The sequence below is a fragment of the Seriola dumerili genome, unplaced genomic scaffold (assembly GCF_002260705.1).
Source record: "Seriola dumerili isolate Sdu_G_001 unplaced genomic scaffold, Sdu_1.0 BDQW01012242.1, whole genome shotgun sequence".
Lineage (NCBI taxonomy): Eukaryota > Metazoa > Chordata > Actinopteri > Carangiformes > Carangidae > Seriola > Seriola dumerili.
The window spans coordinates 61473-84637 of record NW_019186497.1 but is presented as its reverse complement, the minus strand read 5'-3'; the positions used below and the strand labels follow the sequence as shown (position 1 = coordinate 84637).

General features: G+C 39.8%; 3 protein-coding genes across 4 annotated transcripts; 1 reads left to right on the top strand and 2 right to left on the bottom strand.

The window, feature by feature from the left end:
* Positions 1-713: 713 nt before the first annotated feature.
* On the bottom strand, positions 714-3460 carry gprin3 (GPRIN family member 3). Its single transcript, XM_022770110.1, has 2 exons — positions 3223-3460; positions 714-3186 (listed from the first exon to the last, which is right to left on the bottom strand). The coding sequence occupies exons 1-2, from the start codon at positions 3458-3460 to the stop codon at positions 1238-1240; spliced, it is 2187 nt and encodes a 728-aa protein (XP_022625831.1). The 3' UTR covers positions 714-1237.
* Positions 3461-9847: 6387 nt separating this feature from the next.
* Positions 9848-16238, top strand: elmod2 (ELMO domain containing 2). The gene is made up of 9 exons (XM_022770083.1): positions 9848-9970; positions 11359-11506; positions 11599-11627; positions 12905-13002; positions 13107-13236; positions 14546-14679; positions 15609-15677; positions 15793-15926; positions 16054-16238. Exons 2-9 carry the CDS (start codon positions 11362-11364, stop codon positions 16209-16211), a joined length of 897 nt encoding a protein of 298 aa, XP_022625804.1. The 5' UTR covers positions 9848-9970; positions 11359-11361; the 3' UTR covers positions 16212-16238.
* An 821-nt stretch (positions 16239-17059) lies between these two features.
* Positions 17060-20028, bottom strand: LOC111240106 (mitochondrial uncoupling protein 2-like). Of its 2 annotated transcripts, none has more exons than XM_022770082.1 (7): positions 19876-20028; positions 19544-19680; positions 19077-19275; positions 18594-18791; positions 18365-18466; positions 17766-17946; positions 17060-17612 (listed from the first exon to the last, which is right to left on the bottom strand). In XM_022770082.1, the coding sequence occupies exons 2-7, from the start codon at positions 19667-19669 to the stop codon at positions 17498-17500; spliced, it is 921 nt and encodes a 306-aa protein (XP_022625803.1). In that variant the 5' UTR covers positions 19670-19680; positions 19876-20028; the 3' UTR covers positions 17060-17497. The 2 variants fall into 2 exon arrangements, with proteins under 2 accessions (XP_022625803.1, XP_022625802.1); XM_022770081.1 differs by having other exon boundaries at positions 19544-19677; positions 19876-20027.
* Between the last annotated feature and the right edge of the window lie 3137 nt (positions 20029-23165).

Below are 23165 nucleotides of genomic sequence, written 5' to 3'. Positions count from 1 at the left end.
ACTGTAGATCTTACGTTCACACAAAACTAAGCAATGCTGACTACTGGATTCATGTAAAACTAAGCATTACTGACAAGGCTCACCTGAAAACATCAAATGCACGGTTGTTCATCTGTCTGTCAAACAAAAAGAACTAGTTGGGAGCAAGGTCTTTGCCTCTGTACAAACTTTTCACCCTCGTTAGGGTTCAGAAACTGCCTCATTAGGCTTGAAACTAATTTATCCAGCACCGTCTACAACCTACTGTACCTTTACTCTCAGCAGCAGTCTGTCACTCCCTTACATCTCCTGTGGACAGCCCTGATGTTGCCTGCTGCTCTCACATCCTGGTGCACTCGGCTTAGACACATCCACAGACAGTATCTCTCCTTGAGTTACTGATGCGTTTGATCTGTCTTTCTGATATACGGATTGATTTTCTTTTCCTCGCCTTTAATTTCTCTACAGCCCCTGGGCCATCAACCTTTTTGTCTAGAAATAAACTTTGTAATAACACATGAAATATTCTTAAAATGACCAAAAAAAAAAAAGTGATGCTTAAAGTCTGTCAGTGCGCCAGAAATGAAGACTGTGTAAAGCTCAACTTAGTTTGTTTTTTTTGTTATTTTAATAGAAAACCAAAGAAGAACATAGATTAAACAGTGCATGTATGCATACGGTCCCTTTTTTTTTTTGCACAACGTATTCACTCACTGAAAATAAATGTGCATGAAAGAAAAAAATACAGCAATCTTATAAATATAGGGCCCTAAAACATCTCAAATACAGATACCAAATGCACCGAATGTAATGAGATGTTGGTTTAATATATTTGCACAAATATTCTGACAGTAAGTAATATGTCTATCCCATGATCAGTGCCATGTACTGTGAGGGTCTGGACTTCATTTTAGGTCATACAACTGCCATTGCAACTAATATACATGCGTTTCACTATTATTGCCTTTGTTATTTAAAAACTGTTAGAAGTCTTCTCTCTTTTTTTATAATATCTATTTCTAGAAAATAACTCTTGAGTTGTTCATTTTTATAATTCTATGTCCTACCTTCTTTGATCACAAACATCACAAGTAGTTTTCCTCTTTATGCTACAACATTCCAGTATACTTACTTACTTACAGGGATCGTCACCCCACTAATGTTTCACTTGGCATTGCAGTCATGACGAGGAGAGGACAAACATTTTGACCTCTAGGAAAAAAGGGAGGAGTCTGACATTGGCCACCTCTGTGCTGTGCTACTCGAGGACGGAGGAGGGAGGGGGACGCACGCAGCAGTTGGGCCGTCTGACATTTTGCAGCATTGACCTGAAAATGTTCTGCTGCCTCCTTTTGTTCTTCCTGCCCTGTCCCGGCGAGTCGACACCAGAGATCGACTTTCGGAAGGAGGTCTGGACCATCAGTTTCCTCTCTTGCTCCTTGATTTTACACTGCAGGTGGCTCTGAATGGCAAAACCAAGGGATTCTGGGTCCACAGAAGCCCCGTAAACCTCCCAAGTCATCCCTTGTTCATCCCAGACGACATCATGGACGCTCGTTCCTTTCTGCTTCCCTGACTGGTTATCCTCTTCTTTGTTCCTCTCTGGTTCTATCTTCTTTTTGCCAGAATTTGTCTCCTTCGTCAGGGCTTTGCCTCCAGCTTCCTTGCTCTTTTCTTTTGAACTCTGAGCTTTGTTTTTAGTTAGACCTGACTTGGATGTGGTGTTTGCTGCTGTTGTTGTTGGCAGGGCCTTTTCGGCCTTGGTTGTAACAGCAGCCTGACACAGTGCAGCATTGTTACTGTCAGCAGATCCAGACTTGGAAGCACCGGCTGTCTCTGGGGGTGTTCCTGATTTGAAAGCGGGAGCTTCAGCAGTGGTTGTTTTAGCTGCAGATGTCTGAGCTGCAGTTTTATGCTGGGAGTTACCTGTCTCTCCTTGGTCCTTGTGGTTGCTGTGTTCAATATTGATTTGATAAACTGGCTGGATGTTGCATAAAGCTGGCCCCGGTTCTTTAGGCTTAGCCCCTAGCCTGGCATCTTGCTGCTGGGACAGAGAGTTTAAAACCATGCCTGCATTTTGGTTGTGGCACATCTCCGCCTCGACTGTGAGTTTCTCTGACCTTGGATCAGTAGAGGTGGATAGAGAAGTCATGCTTATCTGATGGAGACCCACACCCCCATCCACCTGACAGACTACAGCCAGGCTATGCGCCTCCTCCCTGGGGACTGCACCACCACTCGGCCTGCGAGTCACAGCAAAGGGCAGTAAGCTCGGACTTGTGGCCACAGCCTTACTGGCCGTGTTAGCAACAGCTTGAACCTCCATATCATGACACTGCTTGACTGGGGTGGATGACAGGGATGAGGTCATAGTCGAAGCCTCCTTGTAGAGCTTGCAGTGCTGCTGCTGCTGCTGCAGCTCTTCAGTGACAGCTGTGTCAGTCTGGCTGGTTTCCTCACTCACCTGCCCGTATGCCGGCTTGTTTTGTATGGCCTGGGGCTGAGTGGAGGAGTCCTTCTGTGAAGACACTGGCTGATGTTTATCTGAGGAGACTTGTTGTTTCTTTGCTGGTTGTAAATCCTTCTCTGGAAAAGTTGAACTCAGATTCTTATTTATAGATGCGGCTTCTGCTTCTTTGATGTTAGATGGAGGTGTAGTAGAGCTACGTTGGGTTGTAGTTTCCACGCTTTTTTGAGGTTTGGGAGTCTCCTGCAGACTGACGGAGCTTTGTGAGGAACTTTGTGTATGATCAGGCTCTTTAGATTCCTGTGCTGTGGCAGTGTCCTTGTTTTGGGGAGTTGATATACCCCCTTTATTCTCCTGTTGGGGTGCAGATGCTGTTTGCCTTAATTCACAAGCATTGTTAAGATTTTTATTACTTGGAGAAACATGTTTATTACTGCACTCTGCTGCAGTGGCTTTGGCTGAGGATGTCAGCTTTGCACACTCTTCCTCTGCTGCACTTGGCCCTTTTATTCTGCAGTCATTGGTTCGCATGTCGACCTTTGACACTGTAGCAGCAGATGATAAGCCGTCCTTACACATTTCCTTTTCATCAGGCAGGCTTAACATTTTCATATTAGCGTTAGAATCCCTCTGGTCACCTCCTGCCTCACCCACACCTTGGCCTGTTAGAGACAGGTCTGGCATCTGTTGGTCTCCACCTGTCACAAGCTCAGATTTTGTCTGGTTTCCATTGGCCGGAACTGGTTTGTCTGACAAGGTGCTGCTAACTGGTTCACCTCCCTTGGAAGCTGTTTTTTGGGTATGTGGGATGGTGTTAGTGGGAGCAGCAGTCAGGGATAAGTTATCCTGTTTGTGGTCCGGAGATGTGAGGGTGGGTTTTGGACAAACCTGTGAGAGTTTGAGGTTGGGCTCTTTAGTCCAGTTGGCATTAGACTCCTTATTGCCCAGCGTGTCCACCACAGCCAGCTGAGGCACCATCTGGACTGTCACTGTCCTTTTTGGGTTAGTTCCCATGTTGGATTCACAGTTTCAGTCTTTAAATATCGTCGTAATCCAGATCAAGATGAAAACAGAATATGCTACCAGTTGCTTTGGCGCAAGTTCCTAAAAGAGGAAAACAGAAATAGATTTAGTTTATTTAAAATTATTGAATGTCACTTTTCATAATTAAGACCAAAATAATCAGAACACACACATATAGTAGTGCTCCAGGGCGAGGTGATCATTATATAAGTTGCATCCAGCGTTCAACATAGTATCTTTGATTAGTTATTAACATGCATTTAAATAATCATTGTTAGATTAAAGAGCCAAGCACAAGAACAATCAGTGATGTGTTTTTGCCTAATTTAATCATTGCTTTGGATAAGATTAATATATGTAATTCAAAGTCTAATTTTCAAATTGATCTTAACATACGGTCTTAATAACAACGCTGTATGTCTAAATCATGGTAATGTGGAGCGTATGGAACTACACTTTTTAAAAAGCTGTGTTTCTTTGTAATGAATGCCTGCCTCTGTAATGCTCTTTGAAACATGCTTGTGATAAAAGCCTACAGAAATAAATAAACTGACAGTTAGAGCAGGATTCAACCAATTCTGAACACATGTCATCTTCTTATTTTCTAAACCTTGATTAGAGAATTTAAATATATTTAAAAATGCTTGGTCGAATTGTATGAGTAGTAAAATAAATAAATAAATAAATAACTGAAGGTAATCCCTAAAGAGTATGCAAAAATGCTGCATCACATCAAAGCAAGGTTTATGAAGCAAAGTAAGCAAAGCACAGAAACAAGACTTTGACATATGTAGGCTTAAAGTGCTTACAGATAAAGGATGACATTTTTTAATTTAAAAACTGTGGATGTTCCTCATTTAGTGGAGTTTCATCTTACCTACCAGTCTTGGCTGGTTTCAGAACACCTCATCATCCAAATCTCATCTGAAGTCATCTTAAATGCCAAGAATAATGAGTGTTACAGTATATAAAGAGATACCTGATGAATCCTTCTCTTATTGCTCATGAAGAGGCTGAACCATATCATTTTTGGTGATGTGTCAGTGAACTTACTGTTCTCTGATAAATGGCATACTAGACAACCTAAGACACTGTTATTCAAATCTTGTCTAAAAAAATGATATAATTGAATTGAAATATAAAGTATCTCGGCATAATTATTTCAGACAAACCAATATTATTTTCATTCCTTAAAAAAAAGAGAGAAAAAAAAAGGATACTCCTGCAAAATGCCAGATGAGATGAAAGTGCATCCTGAAAACAACCACAATCTCTCATTTAAAGTTGAACCATCTTTTCTTTGTCATTGGCTTTATTGTGAAGAATAAACAGAGAATCTTGCACGATGTGTCTTTAGATCCTTTTTCATCCTGAGATCAATCTAGTCTAAAATCTAGGCAGTGACCTACAGTTTCACAAATCTCTTTATCCCAGGCCTGATGAATGACTCCATCTCAGTCTGTCTCCTAAATGTGTTAAAGCATCTGGGCCAATTCGGCAAGTAATGTGCCAGCACTCAGCAGACGTCTGAAATATCTGATCCTTTGGAGTCAGACAAAATGAATTGTTCCGTGAGCGAGACTTTTCATTACACATAACAGCCTACACGTATGAAGAGGAAGCAGAGACATCAGTGTATAGTTTAGTGGTCCCCGGAGAGTTGGCCATGTCCATTGCAGTGACAGTATTGATGATAATCCATTCGGCATAATGTGCAGTTCATCTCAGTGAAACTAATGTTAAACTCAGCCTCGTCCTTTGGGTTAATTCCCTTTCTCACGACAAGTCTCCACATTGCTTCTCTTTAGGAGGGAAACAACAAGCATAATTGATTTTATACTAATCAGGTCACACTTATGTCTGCATTACTCAAAAAATAAGTCCTTCCTATCACCAATTTAAACGACAGAAATCAATATCTTACTGTACTTGGTCACCTCAAAGCATAGTTTTTGGAAGAGACTTGAACAATAGTAGGTTACTGTTACCAGTCATGGACAGGGGTTGCCCATTTGTGTGTGCTCTCCCTCTATGCGTCTGCCTGTCTGTTATCAAAGTGCAAATATTTATGGATAGCATGCCCTGACCATATTTAGATATTATACAATTAAACCACCCTGGTGTCTGGGGCTTTTACCCCTGCAGCAGTTTTAGAAAATAACAAGAGGAGTGCATGCAGAATTTGAATTGATGCAAAACGGCAAAGATAACATACATTAAACTGATGCACACGACCAATTAAAATCTTTGTCATGTGTCATAGCCTGCATTTGCAGTCCTGTCCCACCCCAGCATCTCAGAGGCCACTGATGTTTGCTGATTTGCTTTGACCTTGCGAACGAATTCAACATCTGACACGAAGGAAAGCACCGTCTGGTGAAAAGAGGAGGGAGGCTTACCTTGAGAGACGCTTTATGTCCCGTACCGTGGGGTGCCGTTGGCGCGTCCGTGTCAGTGAGATGAGGCTAAATCCTGGGAATGAATATGGAAAATCAGCCCTGTGTCGGTGACACCAAGCCACGCCTTCCACCACAATATGGGTCTTGGAGGTATCGATCCTCCACAGCAAAGCGCAAAATTCAAGCACCCTGAGTGACTGAACGTGCGCAATGAGTCATCGCTGTCCGACCGATGGATGCTGTCCCCCGGCTCTTTATCAGCGCTGCCTCATGCTTTGAAAAAGTGAACCTTTTGCACAAAATGGACCTCTCATGGTGCGTGCCATCCCAGGCTGAACTGGTCCAGGCAGCACAGGCAACGTGGTGCAGCAGAGTGAACCAGATGAATGGATGAATCGCTGAGAGGATGAGAATGGAGGAGGTGCTGTATCAGCCGCAGGCAGCTACAGGAGGGTCACTTGCACTTGAAATTGATTACTTTTAAATCCTAGTCAAATGGTCTTTGACTACTAGAGGAAAACCAATATTCCAAGAAGATGGATAGTTTATTTTGCTATGGCATTTTTTCAGGGATGGATTTATGAGCAGACCCAAGCCTGTGTCCCTGTGTGTTGTGTCTGTTTACAGGGCTGTATTAAGGTACATCATGTTTCCAAATAGGATCAGTTACTTTTATCACATGAATCTGGAATCTGAATATGAAGAGATGTTCCTCTGTGGTTTGAAGAGGTCTGCTGAATAAATGATCTTTATAATTAACAGATTTTGAATTCTCCCTTTAGAGCGTCAAAAAAGTTGTTATAAAAATGTGTTATGTGGACAAAAAGGTTGCAGTGGGGAATCTAATGTAATGTCATTTATTTTTCAAAACAGATAAAATGGCACAATACGTTTCGGTGAATCGTTAATATGCACTTTCTGCTTTACCACTGCAGACAACGTGCATTTTCTTTGTATGAGCAGTGGCATAGGTGGATAAGTGGCTCCAAAACTGGAGGTGAAGAGATGCCCAAGGGGCTACAAGATAAATCTGAGGGATCACATGATGAAAAAGGAGATAATATGAAAAAAAAATCATACTCTGCAAAAAGTATTCTGTTTATATTTCAGACTATTCTCTAATCTTTGTTTTTTACTCATGAAGTTCTGCCCCAGAAATGATAAAAAAAAAAAAAAAACAATCTGAGGGGAAGCAATCGCTCAGTTTGAAGTGACTGAAGCTCACAGACGTGCACACACTGTGATGATTGGTTTGTTTGCCTTGCTTAAGAACCCAAAAAGCCTTGATTTACTGACACAAACTGTTCTGGAAACAGTGGCCAACGAGCCACAATCTCAAGAAAGTATGTAATTCTGGGCATGGCTTTTCAGCCTACACCATATTATCCTATCATGTTTGTATCTAAACCTAACCTCAGACAACAGTCATATCATTTTTGTAAAACTCATAAGCATTTTGGAAGGAGCTGACATGATGACATCGAGCGGACAAGGGTGCAGGATCAGAAAAAAGCTTGTATTGGTCACTTTAGGTAGTGACAACAAGGATCCTTGCTTTGGTTTTCTCTTAAAAATGTGGTGGTGTGATGGTCCTATCAGCCCTTACCAACTCTGGCCACCCCATGGACTCTCGACCTCTATAGGTAGAAAAGCTGGAAGAGAGACAACAACACAACATTCAGGGTCTTCAGTAATATCAGCTTTATAGTCTATTTCCTAGCTCATTCTAAAATAATCTCTCACTGTTATTATAATCTCAGTGGTTACTTTGGGGACTCAGTTTTCAAATATAGCCTGGTTCTGAGACAGGAGCTCCTCTTGGAATGCAGTCACTGTATGGGATAAACCTCCTGCCTTAAAAAGCCCAGAGGGACTGATTAGGTGAGAAAGAAGACTGCGACTTAATTACAGGCGAGTGCACCACTGGTGAGCAGCTCCACATGGGCTGCATGCATTGCTCATGTGCTGATACGCCAGACTTGTGCTTCAGGGTGGTGGCTGGTTGCCAGTTTGGAAAGGTGGTAAGGACACGGTGGGAGAAAATAAATATTATTTAATAATAAAGATAGGTGGTCTGTCGCCACCATTTTAAACTGTGGCCAGACGCAGTAACACAGAAAGTATAAGTTAATTTAATGGTATCTATGGAATATTGGAAACCTAATGCCAAGTATAAGTGTCATAATATGATTTGTCTGTTTTAAAAATAGATTTTGAATTCAGTTTAATCTAATGCACACGCAGTCATATTGTGGATCTGGCATCATCTTGTGGTTCATTTGGGAAAAGCAAAGACTTTGCTGGTCCCAGTTCAGTTAGCTGAAATCAATCTGATCCACAGACAATAATCACTTTATACAAAGATACTGTCAGTTTCAGTTTTTCTGTAATGAGTACTTAAGTCAGGATGAGTCAGTGGGTTCACAATTTGGATCTATCTAGCTAATGCTTAATATAAGCCTACACATTTTGTGAACCATAAGCTGTGTGTATACATCTGCAGCTGTGAAGCATGCCATATACCAGGAGTCAGCAATTAGGTTCAACCGTGAGCCAGTTTTTTCAGCTTTGTTCAAGGGGGCACCAACATAGTTGTACAGGTGCTGTGCCCAGATGGAGGTCTGTTGGGGATTTTGGAAACTATAAGTCATGTTTTTATTTCCCCTGGCCTCATCAATTCCATCTTCAGTCAGACAGACTTATATTGCCTATAGCTGGTTCAAACTGCAGCAGTGAGACTCCTCACTGGTACCAAGAAGAAAAACTGTATCTGCCCATGGCCAAGTACCAGGTTACAAGTCTGAACTGCTCATCTCCTATCCCACCATACCCCTCACCTCTGCTGACCAATCACTGCTTTCCATTCCACACCCCCAGTTAAAATCCAGGGCTGACTGAGCATTTTCTCTTGTTGGCCCTAAATTGTGGAATAGGTTGCCACACACTGTTAGAGTCCCCCCTCCACTGAAGTCTTTAAAGCCCATAAAGAGCCATCTAGTTTCTTTAGCCTTTAAGCCATCATCAAGAATACCTGACTGGTCATACTGTTTCTTATTTGTGTTTTGTTCTGTGCAATGCTGTTGTTGTTTATGATTTTATCCAGATATTCTTTGTTTTTATCAATTTACTTATATCCTCTTAATTATGTCGAGTTTTTATTTGATTGTTATCATCAATAAAATAATCTCACAATTTCATCTATCACTAAAGCCTTTTGGTCAACATTTGTTATTTTCAATTGTGCTCTATAAATATACTAACTTGTATCTGGTGACATATTACCTTTTTCTATCAGTTAGTGAGGGCTAAGGGTTACAGTGAGGGTTACAGCAGATAATGTTATATATATTATAGCTCTTATACACAAATATATGCTTTGTGTTGAATTACAAGACATGAAATGTAATTGACAGGTTAACCACACATATTAGCAGTGACGTGTTTCATACTTATCAGTACACCCTTTCTGTTAGACAGCCACTCATTTGTGTTTGAGATACAAATCATTGATTATTATTAGATGTTGTGGTATCTCTTTATTGGGACTTACCTCTTTACAAGAATTAGATTTGTAAAAGGGTTTTGATGCAAACTATAAAAGAGAAAATTTCACATTTTGTTGGGGATTTCAGCATTATAGTTTGAGGGCTAGATTGGCCTCCTTTTGTGCAGACGTGTACAGACTGCTGTACGTTGGGTAGACAGTAGATGGCGCAGTAAAAGCGTTCAAAACATACTGTCTTTGAAATCGCTGTCGTGTGCTCAGTTCAAAGACGTCATGTCATTCTGCGGTCACAATAAATTCAACCCAAGTTTCTCGAAGTAAGCAATGTCAACATTTTGGCAGAAATTGTAAACTCCCCACTCATCAAAAAACTATCAGCAATCCACATCCAATTTTTAAATGTAGGGATACATGTCATTCCGATGCAAGAAAATGCTAGGATTGTAACTGCTATTTGTCCGGTGTGACCATGAACGCATCAGAGCCAGACTGTTGTCAAGAGAAACGTTGCTAATCTCCACACACGGCTTGTAGCTTCAAAGTGAAGCTAAGTTTGGGTTTATCTTTGTCTGGCAGTATTGTCTCTGCGACAGTACGGTAAGATTAACTTAATATTCTCGCTAAATTCCATAAAGCACACCGATACTTTCGACGTAACCTAATCTAGGTTAACGTAATGTGGCTAGCTAACAGTTAGACGGATACAATGACAACCTGTTGTTTGAACCGGTTAACTGTCAGCTCGGAGTTTTGAAGCTAGTTACCTGGAATAGTTTATTAAAACCAGGGGTGACCAGCTAGTAGCTTTCAGTAATATGTTGTGGTTAAATTGCTTCCTAAGGCTCCACGAAACTCACCAAATCTTTGTAAACTGAATGGTTACGTTTGTCTGAAGTTAGCATTAGCGTTAATGCTAGCTGTAACAATGCTATTGTTTTGGCTGTCTGAATGATCGCTAGCTTTCTCCTTTTATACGTTAACATTATGCTCTCTTAGAGTAGGCTTTGTGTTTGTATTTTAATGGTGACCAACTGTATTATAATAGTCTCAACTGCTCCAAACTGTGGCCATTGTCTTTATAACACAGACAGACTAGTATCGGTCTTATTCATAATGGTGACAGTGGTGGAAAGTGTAGAAGTACATTTACTCAAGCACTGCACCTAAATAAAGTTTAGAGACACCAGAACGTACTTTGTATTTCTGTTCCATTACATTTAAGAGGAAAGTGTAGTTTTTCTTTGTTTTTACTCCACTGTATGATTCAACAGCATAGTTACTATAGCATCTAGATATACAGTCCTACATTTGCAGTAAATAAATAACTCACTGAGAAATGTAAATTACCAAGTGCCCAGCTTCTCTTAAATAAAGTCTACTTTTATGATACCTACAAGTTTCAGGTTTTTTAGGCGTTAATTAAATTCTATGTGTTCATACACAAATAATGAGTACTTTGGATTCTTTAAATACATTGGATAATGGTACTGACAATACTGTGTCTGAATATGGTTTTACTAATAAAGCCTATTTGGATTTTTTAAGTTTGATTAATTATTTAAAATTTGACACCAGGACTTTTACATCTACAGAGTATTTCTACAAAGTGGTACACTTTGCAAAGTGCTTGTTCCACTGTCTGTAAGTATTTGTAACAGCGTTTTACATGGATGTTCAACCAGTAACCAGTATGTAAGCAGAATATTCAGAAATATTCATTAGTTTTGGTCAGGTATTAACTTATACTTTATACTGCTGAGTAGTCTCTGATCCATTGCTTGGCTGGCCATTTCCATGTGCCATGTACCTCTGATGTAGGACCATTTATCAGTGAGGCTGTCTTAGTTATTCACCCATTTCAAGCATGTTAACAAAGTGACTTACCAGACAAATGTTAAAATATGTATTAGATTGCTTATTGGACTGTCAGATTTGTTTTCTTGGATTCCTTCCAGTGTTTGATGTCTTAATTTTTTGTGTTTCAGAAAATGTTTGGGTATATCTGGCAGTACGTCTACACATCCTTTCTGAGATACTGGCTGAAGTGGCTCGTCAGACAGGTGACAGGGAAATGTGAACTACAGAGAATATGCTCTGGATACAAGCAAGGGGCAACAAGGACAACAAAAGCAGGTGAATTAAATCAACCTAAATCTGGTCTACTTTTGCTACCTAGTATTCATGTTTTTCAATTATATTCATCTCCCTCCTGTGTCCTATTGTAGAATACTCCATTCGGTCATCTAAGAACAAGGTAAGAAAATGTTACCATTGTTAGCTGTCAGTTTTTTGGTACATAATTTACTTACCTTTTAGGTTTAGTTTTTAGACTTCAGTGGTTGTGTTTTAAGAATAGCTTTCAAAATAATTTGATATATTTATTGGTAATGGAAATAATTGTGAGTTGCATATGTACAGAAGTACATTGCTCTTACAATGCAAGAAAAAAGAATGGAACAGATTACATAAATGAAGTAAAATATAGTTCTAGGCTGCAACATATAGACACACAATCAAGCACAAGCATAAATCCCCAAAAGAGGCAACACAGTCATAACTACAATTTCTTATTGTGCATGCTGGGATTGGATAAAATTACAAGATAAACTCTGTCTGGAAATGCTGCCTTCATATCAGACACTCAAACATCACATTAAAAATGTTGCATGATGAATGTTATTGTTTTAAATAGTCAAGTTTTATCTCTCACATGTCCCTTGGGTCTTATTTTGTTGTGTTAAATGTGATTGTTGTAAATTAATGATGTGTGTTCTTATGTAATTATGTGAAACTTATTATTGTTGCCATTTTGGCAGGTCTCTCTTATAAAGGAGATGATGTTTCTCAAGACACTTTGTAGTTAAATGAATAAAGAAATATCATATTCAGTATAAATAATGTAGTAAGTGATAACACAGGTTGTTTGATCAAAATGGGAAATAGTCATGAGTTCTGAAAACACACACCAGAGTCTTTTCTTTCACCACAGTCTCGCTATGATGGCTGCAATGAAAAAAGACCGTAAGACGGCCAGCAGTCTTTGTTGGGTGGATCTCAGGGCCTTAACTATGTTAAGAGGGTCAGACTTTGGAGGTGGAAGCCTGATTAATTGGAGGTAATTTTCAAACTTTGTGGGCTCACAGAGAAGTCTAAAGGAGACACCATTTGCTGTGCTACTGACCTCTTCATTATCTTTTAGGCAGTTGAATGTGTGAAGCCCAGTAAAGACATATCCTGTGATCTTAATCAGTCTTTATCTTTCACTACACTTGCCAAGCTTAGATGAATTGACTCCACTTGTAATTTATGGTTACAGCTAGGTAAGCATTTTCTAATCAACAGTCCAGTTCAGTGTGGAAACTGAAGTGCTTGGTCATGTTTTTCATTGTCACTGAGCTTGACATTGAGAAACATTTTTTCACTGTGGTTGACAGCATAGATTATATAGCAGCCACTGTGCCAGTTTTCTGTCTGGTATCATTATTTCTCTGCGGCTACCTCCTCACTCTCCTGTGCTTTCTTCCCCTGTAGATTTTAAGAGGAGCTTTGGAAACCAGCAAGGATAAATTAGAACAACGTGTGGATCAAATTATGAAAGAGAAGAATGTCAAGCCCCAGAAAGATCCCCTGTAAGGGTACATCATATCTGCTAGTTTGAATTTGACACCTGCAGCTCTTTCATTGTAATCATATTCAGTTCAGTGTATTCAGCCCAGTCTCCCTACTTTTCAAGGTTCAAGGAGAGCCTGCACGTCTGTCTGCTACAAATAACAGGATACAGCAGTCTGTATATAACTGTGGAAGACTTGAGGAAGGAAGTCTTCAGCTCGGAGAACGCAGAACATGAGGCCATGCTTTTGAAGGTACGTATGTGTTCCTGCTTTTGGATCCATACATTAGAAAAAGAATAAAGCAGTTGCTGTTTATGTTTTAGCTACATTGATGCTATTCCCCAAAACAAATAAGGATACATATGTCCAAGGTATACATACACTCACCAAACACCTGTACACCTGCTTATTCATGCAATCCTATCAGACCATCATGTGGCGTCATCATTAAACACCAGAATGGGGGAAAAAATGTGATATCAGTGATTTTGATTTGGCATGATTTGAGCATGGTTTGATTATTTATGAAACTACTGATCGCCTGGGGGTTTCACATGCAACAGTTTCTAGGGTTAACTTGGAATGGTGCCAAAAACAAGAAACATCCATTGAGCAGCAGTTCTACAGACAGAAAGCCAGACCGTTTAAAGGTGATAGAATGGCTACAGTAACTCGGATAACCACTTTTTTTTTATACAACTGTGGTAAGCAGAAAAGCATGAGGTGGATGGGCTACAACAGCAGAAGACGACATCAGGTTCCACTCTTGTTGGCCATGAACACAAATTTCTGCTGAGGCACACAGATGACCAAAAGAACAAATGCACAGACATATGTCATCAGCAGCATGAATCCATGAACCCAACCTGCCTTGTGTCAACAGTCTGGCTGGTGGTGGTAGTGTAATGGTGTAGGGAATGTTTTTTTTAGCGCTTTGGGCCCCTTAATACCCGTCAATCATGGTCTGAATGCCACAGCCTATCTGAGTGTAGTGCTGACCACGTGCATCCCTCTGTGGCCACAGTTTAACATCTCCTGGCCTCCCCAGTCACCAAATCCTGAATCCAGTAGAACACCTTTGGGATGTGGTAGAAAAGGAGATTGGTAGCATGAACGTGCAGTTGACATATCTGCGGAAATGAAGTGATGCAGTCACGTCAACATGGAGCAGAATCTCAAAGTTTCCAACATCTCGTGGAATCCATGCCACGAAGAACTGAGGTTGGTCTGAGAACAAAGGGGTGAACTACCCTGTATTAGTATGGTGTTCCTAATAAAGTGTTTGCTTAGTTTATGTCTGTGCCTTTGTTCTTTTGGTCAATCCTTTGTGAGTCTTGGGGGCTACATGATTACTAAAATCAGGTTTATAATTTTTGTGAAATTTGAGAAATGTATTAACTTGATTTTGGTTCACCAGCACAATAAAATAGAAAAGACATGACAGTATTGAAAGTATTGATTATGAATCCCAAATGTAGTGCACAAAATCACATTTTGAATCATTGTGCCTGTTTTTCAATACAATCAAAATGTGTGACACTAAAAATATTTGTGCCGTCAGCTGTGGGACCTGTTGATGCCAACAGTCAAACTGGAATCGAGGATAACCAAACAGTGGGGCGATATTGGATTCCAAGGGGATGACCCCAAGACTGACTTCAGAGGGATGGGCTTGCTGGGACTAATCAACCTTGTGTGAGTACCCAATAAATGATAATGAGACATACAGTAAAATAAGAAAGCATAGTTCATATCTGTACTGTCCATTACAAAAGGCTTTTACTCTGATCTCAGATGGGAAGCAGCTCGAAAACTATACCATTAAAGAGTGAGACAGCACACATAAACAAATCTGACCAAGCAAGCCAATCTTATTCCCCAGCTGTGTGCCATTAGGAGCCTGAAAACACAATCCTGAAATTGCAAGAGAATCCACAGTCAACTGGACCTGTACATACTTGCACCTTACTTACATACTTACAGCCCAGTGAAATTGCAGCAAAGGTTACTTATCGCTATTTCACAGGCTCATTGATGAGAAAAAAAAGAAACTCTTCTTCCTCTTACTGGAAAAAAGCTGCATTTTCAAACCTTTTACGATCAGTGTCTAAAAATTAAACTGGACATTAAACAGGACACATACGTGAAGCGTCACAGATCCTTGTCAATAATTTATCTGTGGAGTCTTGCATTTGTGTTTACGTCTTGCCTTTCACCTCACATGTAGCCTATATTGTAACTTTCTGTCATTTTCCAAAACTTTTCACTTTTCATTACAGATAACTACTTTTGAATAATACTAAAAAAGTGGTCATAGCTATGACTATGGAAAAACAGTGATGAGTATGTAGGGTACAGGTAGACTACATACATAAAATAACAGGTGATAATTGTGTCAGACATGTTTGCTCTCATTAAACTCTGACAAAAGAACGGATGAACATGATTTAGTCAACAAAGGTTGTACTTAATAAAATGACACCTCAACAATGATATCCTTATAAAAACTAGTAGATCTTTCTTTGTAAATGTTTGCGATTATCACCAGTGAGTACATGTTTACTGGTTAATACGGTCTCATCCACAGTGAGTAATAGTTATACCATACTGTTTGCTGTCTGCAGTTTCTTCAGTGAAAACTACACAGAAGAGGCTCGTCAGGTGTTGTCACATGCAAACCATCCTAAACTGGGGTAAGAGACATTCATATATGAGCATCACTGTATTTTCCATTGGTGTTGTTTGAGTTTAATCTTTTTGAAATCACTAGCATCGACTTTCTACTAATTCTGAGTACTACCTGTCTAGGTATTCATATGCCATAGTTGGGATCAACTTGACAGAGATGGCCTACAGCCTCCTGAAGAGTGGTGCTTTGAAACCACATCTCTACAATGCAGTCCAGAGCACTCCTGAGCTCCAGCACTTTCATCAGCTGTACTGTGAGTAGATCCAACATCAGTCTTTATTATATCCACCTCTGATTCATTATTATTATTATACAAATACAAACCAACATTTCCTAAGAGACTGAAATTATGTTTTAAATGCATGTGTCTTCTCTTCTAGGTTACCTGGCGTATGAATTTGATAAGTTCTGGGTGGCAGAGGAACCAGAGAGCATCATGCAGTTCAATCAGTACAGAGAAAAATTCCATAATATAGTCCAGACACATCTACAGGACCCTGATGTGTCCCTCACATTGACTGTCCGTTCTAAAAACTAACATAAATAAAGGATGATAAAGGATTAACACGACCCCCTGAATTCTCCACAGCCCCTGACATTGTTTGATCAGGCATAGGAAGCCACGAAGGTTCAGCATAACAGCTGAAAATTAAAAATATTCCTCAAACATTCAAACAAATTAATTCTCTTATGTTTGGTTTTGTGATTCATCAGTCGTGTTCTGCTCTTGTTTTAGTCATACTAAATTGTTTTAAAGTAGAGCACAAATCTGACCACCCTATACCTCAGAAATGACCATTCCAGTGGTTGATTGTCCTTCATAAAGGGGAAATGAGAGCTGCTGCAGAGGACTGTAGTGATAATAATAGCTCTATCTTTTGTGAGCATTGAAGCACTTTCAGTAAGCAAGCAGCCAAATTGTTGCAGTTTACAGACAGTTATTGAAAAATGGTGATGAACCACCACTTTTTATTTTGTCTTGTTTGTATTTGTTTTCACACTTGTCCTGCTCAGGAATTTGATATTTATGTCCACAGACCATGACTAAAACTCAATGTATGGAATGAATTCCATTGTGGTGTTCTCATCTTAAAAGTTGTGCATGGTATAATGTCCCAAATGATTCCATTAATGCCATCTGTATTATGTAATGATAATGATGTGGAACTCAAAATAGTTGTTTTGCCTCTCTTTTCATAAATTTGTATGTCTGAAGACTGATGTTGCATTTTCATTACCTGCTATTTTTATTCTGTGATTTGCTTTTGAGGAAGTTATGTAATGATTAACACATCTTGCTCGAAGTTAATAAATACACATTTTGATGTTTTGAAATGTGTTTGGTGTCCATGTGTCAAAGGGCAAGTTAAAGAAGCAAACACAGTGTCTGTAAAACACGGCAAATATATTTAGGATTTACATAAACATGTTTTACATTTTATTGTAGCACCAGTATTATTTTGAATATAAAGGTGTACAGGTTTAAGCTGCCTGAAATGTAGAACTGGCAGATTTAGATGTACAGGTCTTAAAGTGCAAACTCAACTTCCCAAAGGAGGTTATTACCAGCTTGTTTTCATATCGTTCACTCCCACAATGTGGAATGGGCTCATTATGGTAAATTATAAATATAAAAGGAGAACTTTATGTCTTTTTATACACAAGTTCAATAGAGTAGATAGTCCAATACTCCGTTTCCAGCAAAGGACCGTCTTCTTTGACACCACAGGACAAGAAGGTTGTTGAATAAAGCTAAAATGAGAATTGATATTCGTTAGGTTTCTTCATCCAATGTTTTTTCAGTCAAACTTCGAAACACTAAACTCAGTTTGGGGCCTCGATCCTCTTCTTTGTGACCATCATGGCCCTCTTGATTTGCTCGAATGAGACAAACATCACAACATTCCATGATCCCAACCTCAGAAATGAGGGTACAAATCTACAACAAAAAAAAAAGACAAGAGGTTAGAGGCTTGTGGGGAAAAACGAAGGTGTTGCTTAAATAGCTCTATTTGTCTTTATGGATTGACCTCAACTACAGATACTCCTTAAACAAACAAGTGAGTGCTGGGGTCAGACAGAGAGAGCTTACCCCTTGTAGAAAGCTGTTGGCCCCTCTTTTGTCAACATGGTCCAGGCACAGTTGATAGCGCTCTTGTACTGGCCTGGTGGTGAGTTCATGTACCTGGTCTTCACCACATCCACTGGGGAAGCAATCACTGTGGTAACAAAGCCGGCGCCAAACGCAGATACAAAGTGGCACGGCAGATTGTCTGTGGAGAGAGTTGGAAAAGATTGTTAACCAAACAAGTGAAAAAAGACAACAACCAATGCTCTTTTGTTCTTAGCTGAACAGTATAAAAATTGGTGTCAGCACATTATGTAATCATGTGAAAGGGGCAATATAAATAATAGAGATAAATGTCTTATTAACTACTATATTTACAGCACTCTGGAGGGAAAATACATGATGTTCTGTACCAGCATGTGTACTGTTATCAGCTGTGGAGTAGCTGAAGGGGTGAGAGGGTGTGTGTATTTCTGCCCAATGAGCTGTCTCTCTGGCGATGGTGTGTGTGTGTGTGTGTGTGTGTGTGTGTGTGTGTGTGTGTGTGTGTGTGTGTGTGTGTGTGTGTGTGTGTGTGTGTGTGTTACTGCAGCTCAGACCCATGCATGAGTGCTCTTTCTGACCTGACAACAGGTTATGTTTAAGGATGGCCTCCTTGATCAGATCGTATGTCACCAGCTCTGTGCAGTTGACCAGTGCATTTCTTGTGATGTTGGGCAGCGTGCCTAAAGAAGCCAGAAAAGACATTGATACTTTACTAATCAGTCACAAGGGAACTCTGGGTCTCATTTTCATGACCGGTTAGAACCAAAAAAGAGCAACACATTTTGAAGCATGCTTTCTAAATGACACCTTTCCAGAGTCCACGTAAGCCCTCATTTTGGAAGATGTGTTTGTAGGCCTGCATGGTGCCGTTGTAGCGACGAGCCACACCGTTCAGGTTCATCTGGGCTTGGAATCGAACCTTGACTACATCAGTGGGTTGTGCAAAGGACACTGCCATGGCACCTGTGGTGCAGCCGGCCAGGATACGAACCAATACACCCGCGTCTGGAGAAGAATAGACAGGAACAACCATTGGTAGACTGTAAGTGTGTTTACTCAAGTTCTGTAATTAAGTACAATTTTGATGCACTTTACTTTCACAGATTTAACTGCCAGTTACTTTTTGTATCAAGATTTTATATGTACAACATATGATCAGATTATACAATGAAGATGTATTAAATGACCCAACAATATATAAAATTGTTTACAACAATAGAATGTTGATTACATGTTACAGTATATCATAAAGGACCTTGCATGTACTTTAAAAGTACTGTAATCACTTACTGTCTTTTCCACCTGTGTAGAAGTTTTTGACATTGTCATAGAGGCCGATTCTGATGGAGGCGAAGCACACTTGTCTCTGCAGACCGGCTACCAGCCCGTTGTACAAAGACTTGGGCCCTTCTGTTCGGATCATGGTGGTGATTGTCCCAAACACCCCTCTGTAACGGATGCCTTCCACTGCTTTCTGCTCTCCCTGGATCTGGGGTCACACATTGTACTCAAGGCTAAAACCAGCTTTCCAGAAGAAAAGTAGATAACCTAAATGGTGCAACGTGTAGCTATGCAAGTGTCAATGAGCAGAATTGATTTAGGGGTGTCTAGGTGGACAAAGCTGAAAGTCAAGCTGGTCAGTCTATAGTAGCCAGCATCACACTGTGTTCCTAAGTAGTTTATAGCAAAACTGGAGTAGATAAATACCAAAGATGAATGGTTGCTTTTTTTATTTGTGAGTATTACTGAACAGATACCTGTAGTCTGACTTTGGCTGTGTCCAGTGGAAATGTGATAATGTCAGCTATACATGCTGCTGCTCCAGCACTCGCCATCTTCACCCCCAGCGGAGGGGGAACATCTGAAGGTTTAAATCCAACCATGGTTACTGCTGCTGGTTACAGACACACACAGGGACACGTGGAAAGTCAAATCAGTGTCAGACTCTCTTGTAGAAAACCACACTATAAACTTTAACCGCGCATACCAATCCTTCATTTTTTAAACTGCAGTGTCAGTGAATAAAGATACGGTTTATGAGTCAACAGTGAAAGAGGAGATTAATGATAAAAATGTAACAGATACTTACACTTTCTAAAATTTAAGGTTCCTTTTGATCCTTGGTTGTTTGTTACCGGGCGGTATTTGATAGACCAGATTATAATCCATAAAGGGCCCCACTTCACAAAAAGGAAAGAAGCATCCTTTGCTCTGTATTTATATATTTTCCGGCTGGCTTCTTTATGACATCCACAGAGAGGCGTTACTATATACTCCTGTGCGCCGGGGTCAAACCAAAGTCCACTGACTGTCAGAAAGTCAATGTTCAATTTACCCCACAGTGCAGGCACCTTTCACAAAAACAACTGTTTTACTTCCCCTTTCTGTGACTCTAACTTCAGTATCTTTTCATCCAAATTGTGGAATATTTCCAAGTTTCTATAAACTATTATTAATATTTCTAAACGTCATTTTCTTGTCTTCAAATATAATCAACACTATATCAATATTCACATTCACATTCAGTACATTAAGCAGACTTTAGAAATATCAGCACATTTTTCCGTCTGCCACTGACTTAATATTAAGTAATTATTTACTTGATTAGACCAAGTGTCTGCGCTTGACAACAGTCATGATAAAACACTATCAGTCAGATGAATGGGAGGCTTGCATTTGCTCTGAGCCAATGACAGAACAGGTGTGTGAATGACGGGGAAAGTGTTTGGAGCTGACAGTCTGTTATGTCAGACTTTACAGCCAAACCTCACATTGCCCTTTCACTTTTGCAGTAGAGTTGTTGTATCATGCAGTAAGTGCCCATATGTTCATATAATCCCAGTTATATACTATTGTCCATTTATGGTTTCTAATGAGTGGTCACAGTCAGACACTTTTTGCATGTTTGTGAAAGTGCAAACAGATTTGCGGGGGGAATAAAGGTGGGAGAGTTGTGACGTGAGCTGGTGACCAAAGGTCATTATGGAGCAGATAAGAACTTTGCATCACACCATGTTTGGCCTCTCAGCAGTTTGGCTGTTCTGGTGCCTATTTCATAATATCTTGCCCTAAATCTAATGTTATACTTTGCGGGGATTATGGGAAAATTTTACTTTGGGAAGAAGAAAAAGAGAAGAAGAAATGTAACGTGGAAATTTGCCCTCATTCCTAAATACACTTTGTAAGGTACCTAGCTAAAACTAATGTAGTGTAATGCAACAGTCCCGAAATATTTTGAAAATTTTGATTCGACTGTAACAGATTCAACCGTTTGTGGTGCTGTTGAATTGTACTGGCAGTCACTTCTAGTAGTTGTCTGTTTGATACAAGCAATGTGGATTTTTTAAATATTAGAAACACCTCTCAGTATAACCTGTGTGAAGGTAGGATTTATTGCAGTTGTTATTTAGACTGAATTAGTTTATCTAGGTGTATCTTGTTATCTGTCTATATAGCTCTCATTTTTTAATGACAATAATAAACAAAATGGATTTTGTGCTAGACAAAATTAAAGCACCAATGAAGTAGCTCCAGAGCTCCTCAGTGTCCCATGATTTATTTTCATTTATATTTAATTATATACTAATATTCTCATAAATGTATTACTGCTTATTATTTACTTTGTTGGAGGATTCTATGGCATGAGAGGGATGTTTCGGCTATTATTATTATTATTATTATGATTATTACTATGATTACACTGAACAAAAATATAAATGCAACACTTTTGTTTTTGCTCCCATTTTTCATGAGATGAACTCAAAGATCTAAAACATTTTCTATATCCACAAAATAACCATTTCTCTCAAATATTATTCACAAATCTGTCTAAATCTGTGATAGTGAGCACTTCTCCTTTGCAGAGACAGGTGTGGCATACCAAGATGCTGATTAGACAGCATGAGTATTGCACAGGTGTGCCTTAGGCTGGCCACAATAAAGCCAGCCTGAACAGTGAAAACCGGGATTCATCCGTGAAGAGAAAACCTCTCCAACGTGCCAGTCAGGTCGAGACCCCGATGAGGACGACGAGCATGCAGATGAGCTTCCCTGAGACGGTTTCTGCCAGTTTGTGCAGAAAGACATTGGTTATGCAAACCGATTGTTGCAGCAGCTGTCCGAGTGGCTGGTCTCAGACGATCTTGGAGGTGAACATGCTGGATGTGGAGGTCCTGGGCTGGTGTGGTTACACGTGGTCTGCGGTTGTGAGGCCGGTTGGATGTACTGCCAAATTCTCTGAAACGCCTTTGGAGACGGCTTATGGTAGAGAAATGAACATTCAATTCACGGGCAACAGCTCTGGTGGACATTCCTGCTGTCAGCATGCCAATTGCACGCTCCCTCAAAACTTGCGACATCTGTGGCATTGTGCTGTGTGATAAAACTGAACATTTTTAGAGTGGCCTTTTATTGTGGCCAGCCTAAGGCACACCTGTGCAATAATCAGCATCTTGATATGCCACACCTGTGAGGTGGGATGGATTATCTCTGCAAAGGAGAAGTGCTCACTATCACATCACAGATTTAGACAGATTTGTGAACAATATTTGAGAGAAATGGTTATTTTGTGGATATAGAAAATGTTTTAGATCTTTGAGTTCATCTCATGAAAAATGGGAGCAAAAACAAAAGTGTTGCATTAAATTTTTGTTCAGTGTATAACTATTATAATGTGTCTACAAAGAGATAGGCAAGGACAAAGATGCCAGGATACGCCAGGCAGTTTACCACGGTGGCAGGACCTACATGACTCAGCAGGAAGCAGCATTAGTGTTATCATGGAGCCACATCAGTCAATTGAGTAAAAATTAGATGAGTGACATTTTCTTAATATTGTCATGTTGTTATGAGATAATGTCATGATCAAAACTGACAAGAGCTTCATTACGAACAACAGACTCTTTGATTTGAGCTGAAAGATGAGGATTTCTGGAAAGCAGGGTGTGAGATGAGAGATGTGAGTAATATTTAATAAATCCTTGTTTAACTCACATTGTTCCTGACTGATTAATCATTGCTAGTTTTCCATGCATCTGAGAGGGGATGCCTCTGTTTAATCTGCTGAGAGTCCAGTTGTGAATGAGCTCACTGAGCTGTGATTGGTCAACCTGAGCCACAACCCCAGTGTGTTTGGTTCACAGAGAGGGAGAAACAGAGGCTTTGTAACCAACTGAGGTTAAATACAGTTGTCTCCAAGGAAGAAGTAGAAAGAAGTAATCAGATCCTTTACTTAAGACGTAATAATTCAAAATCTTATCTAAGAGCTGAGGTATTATCAGCAAAATGTCATCTAAAAAGTGTCAAAAGCTTAAATACTTATGCAGCAGAATGGCCTTTGTCAGTGTAATATTTTTAAATTTTTGCCGCCAATATTCTAAC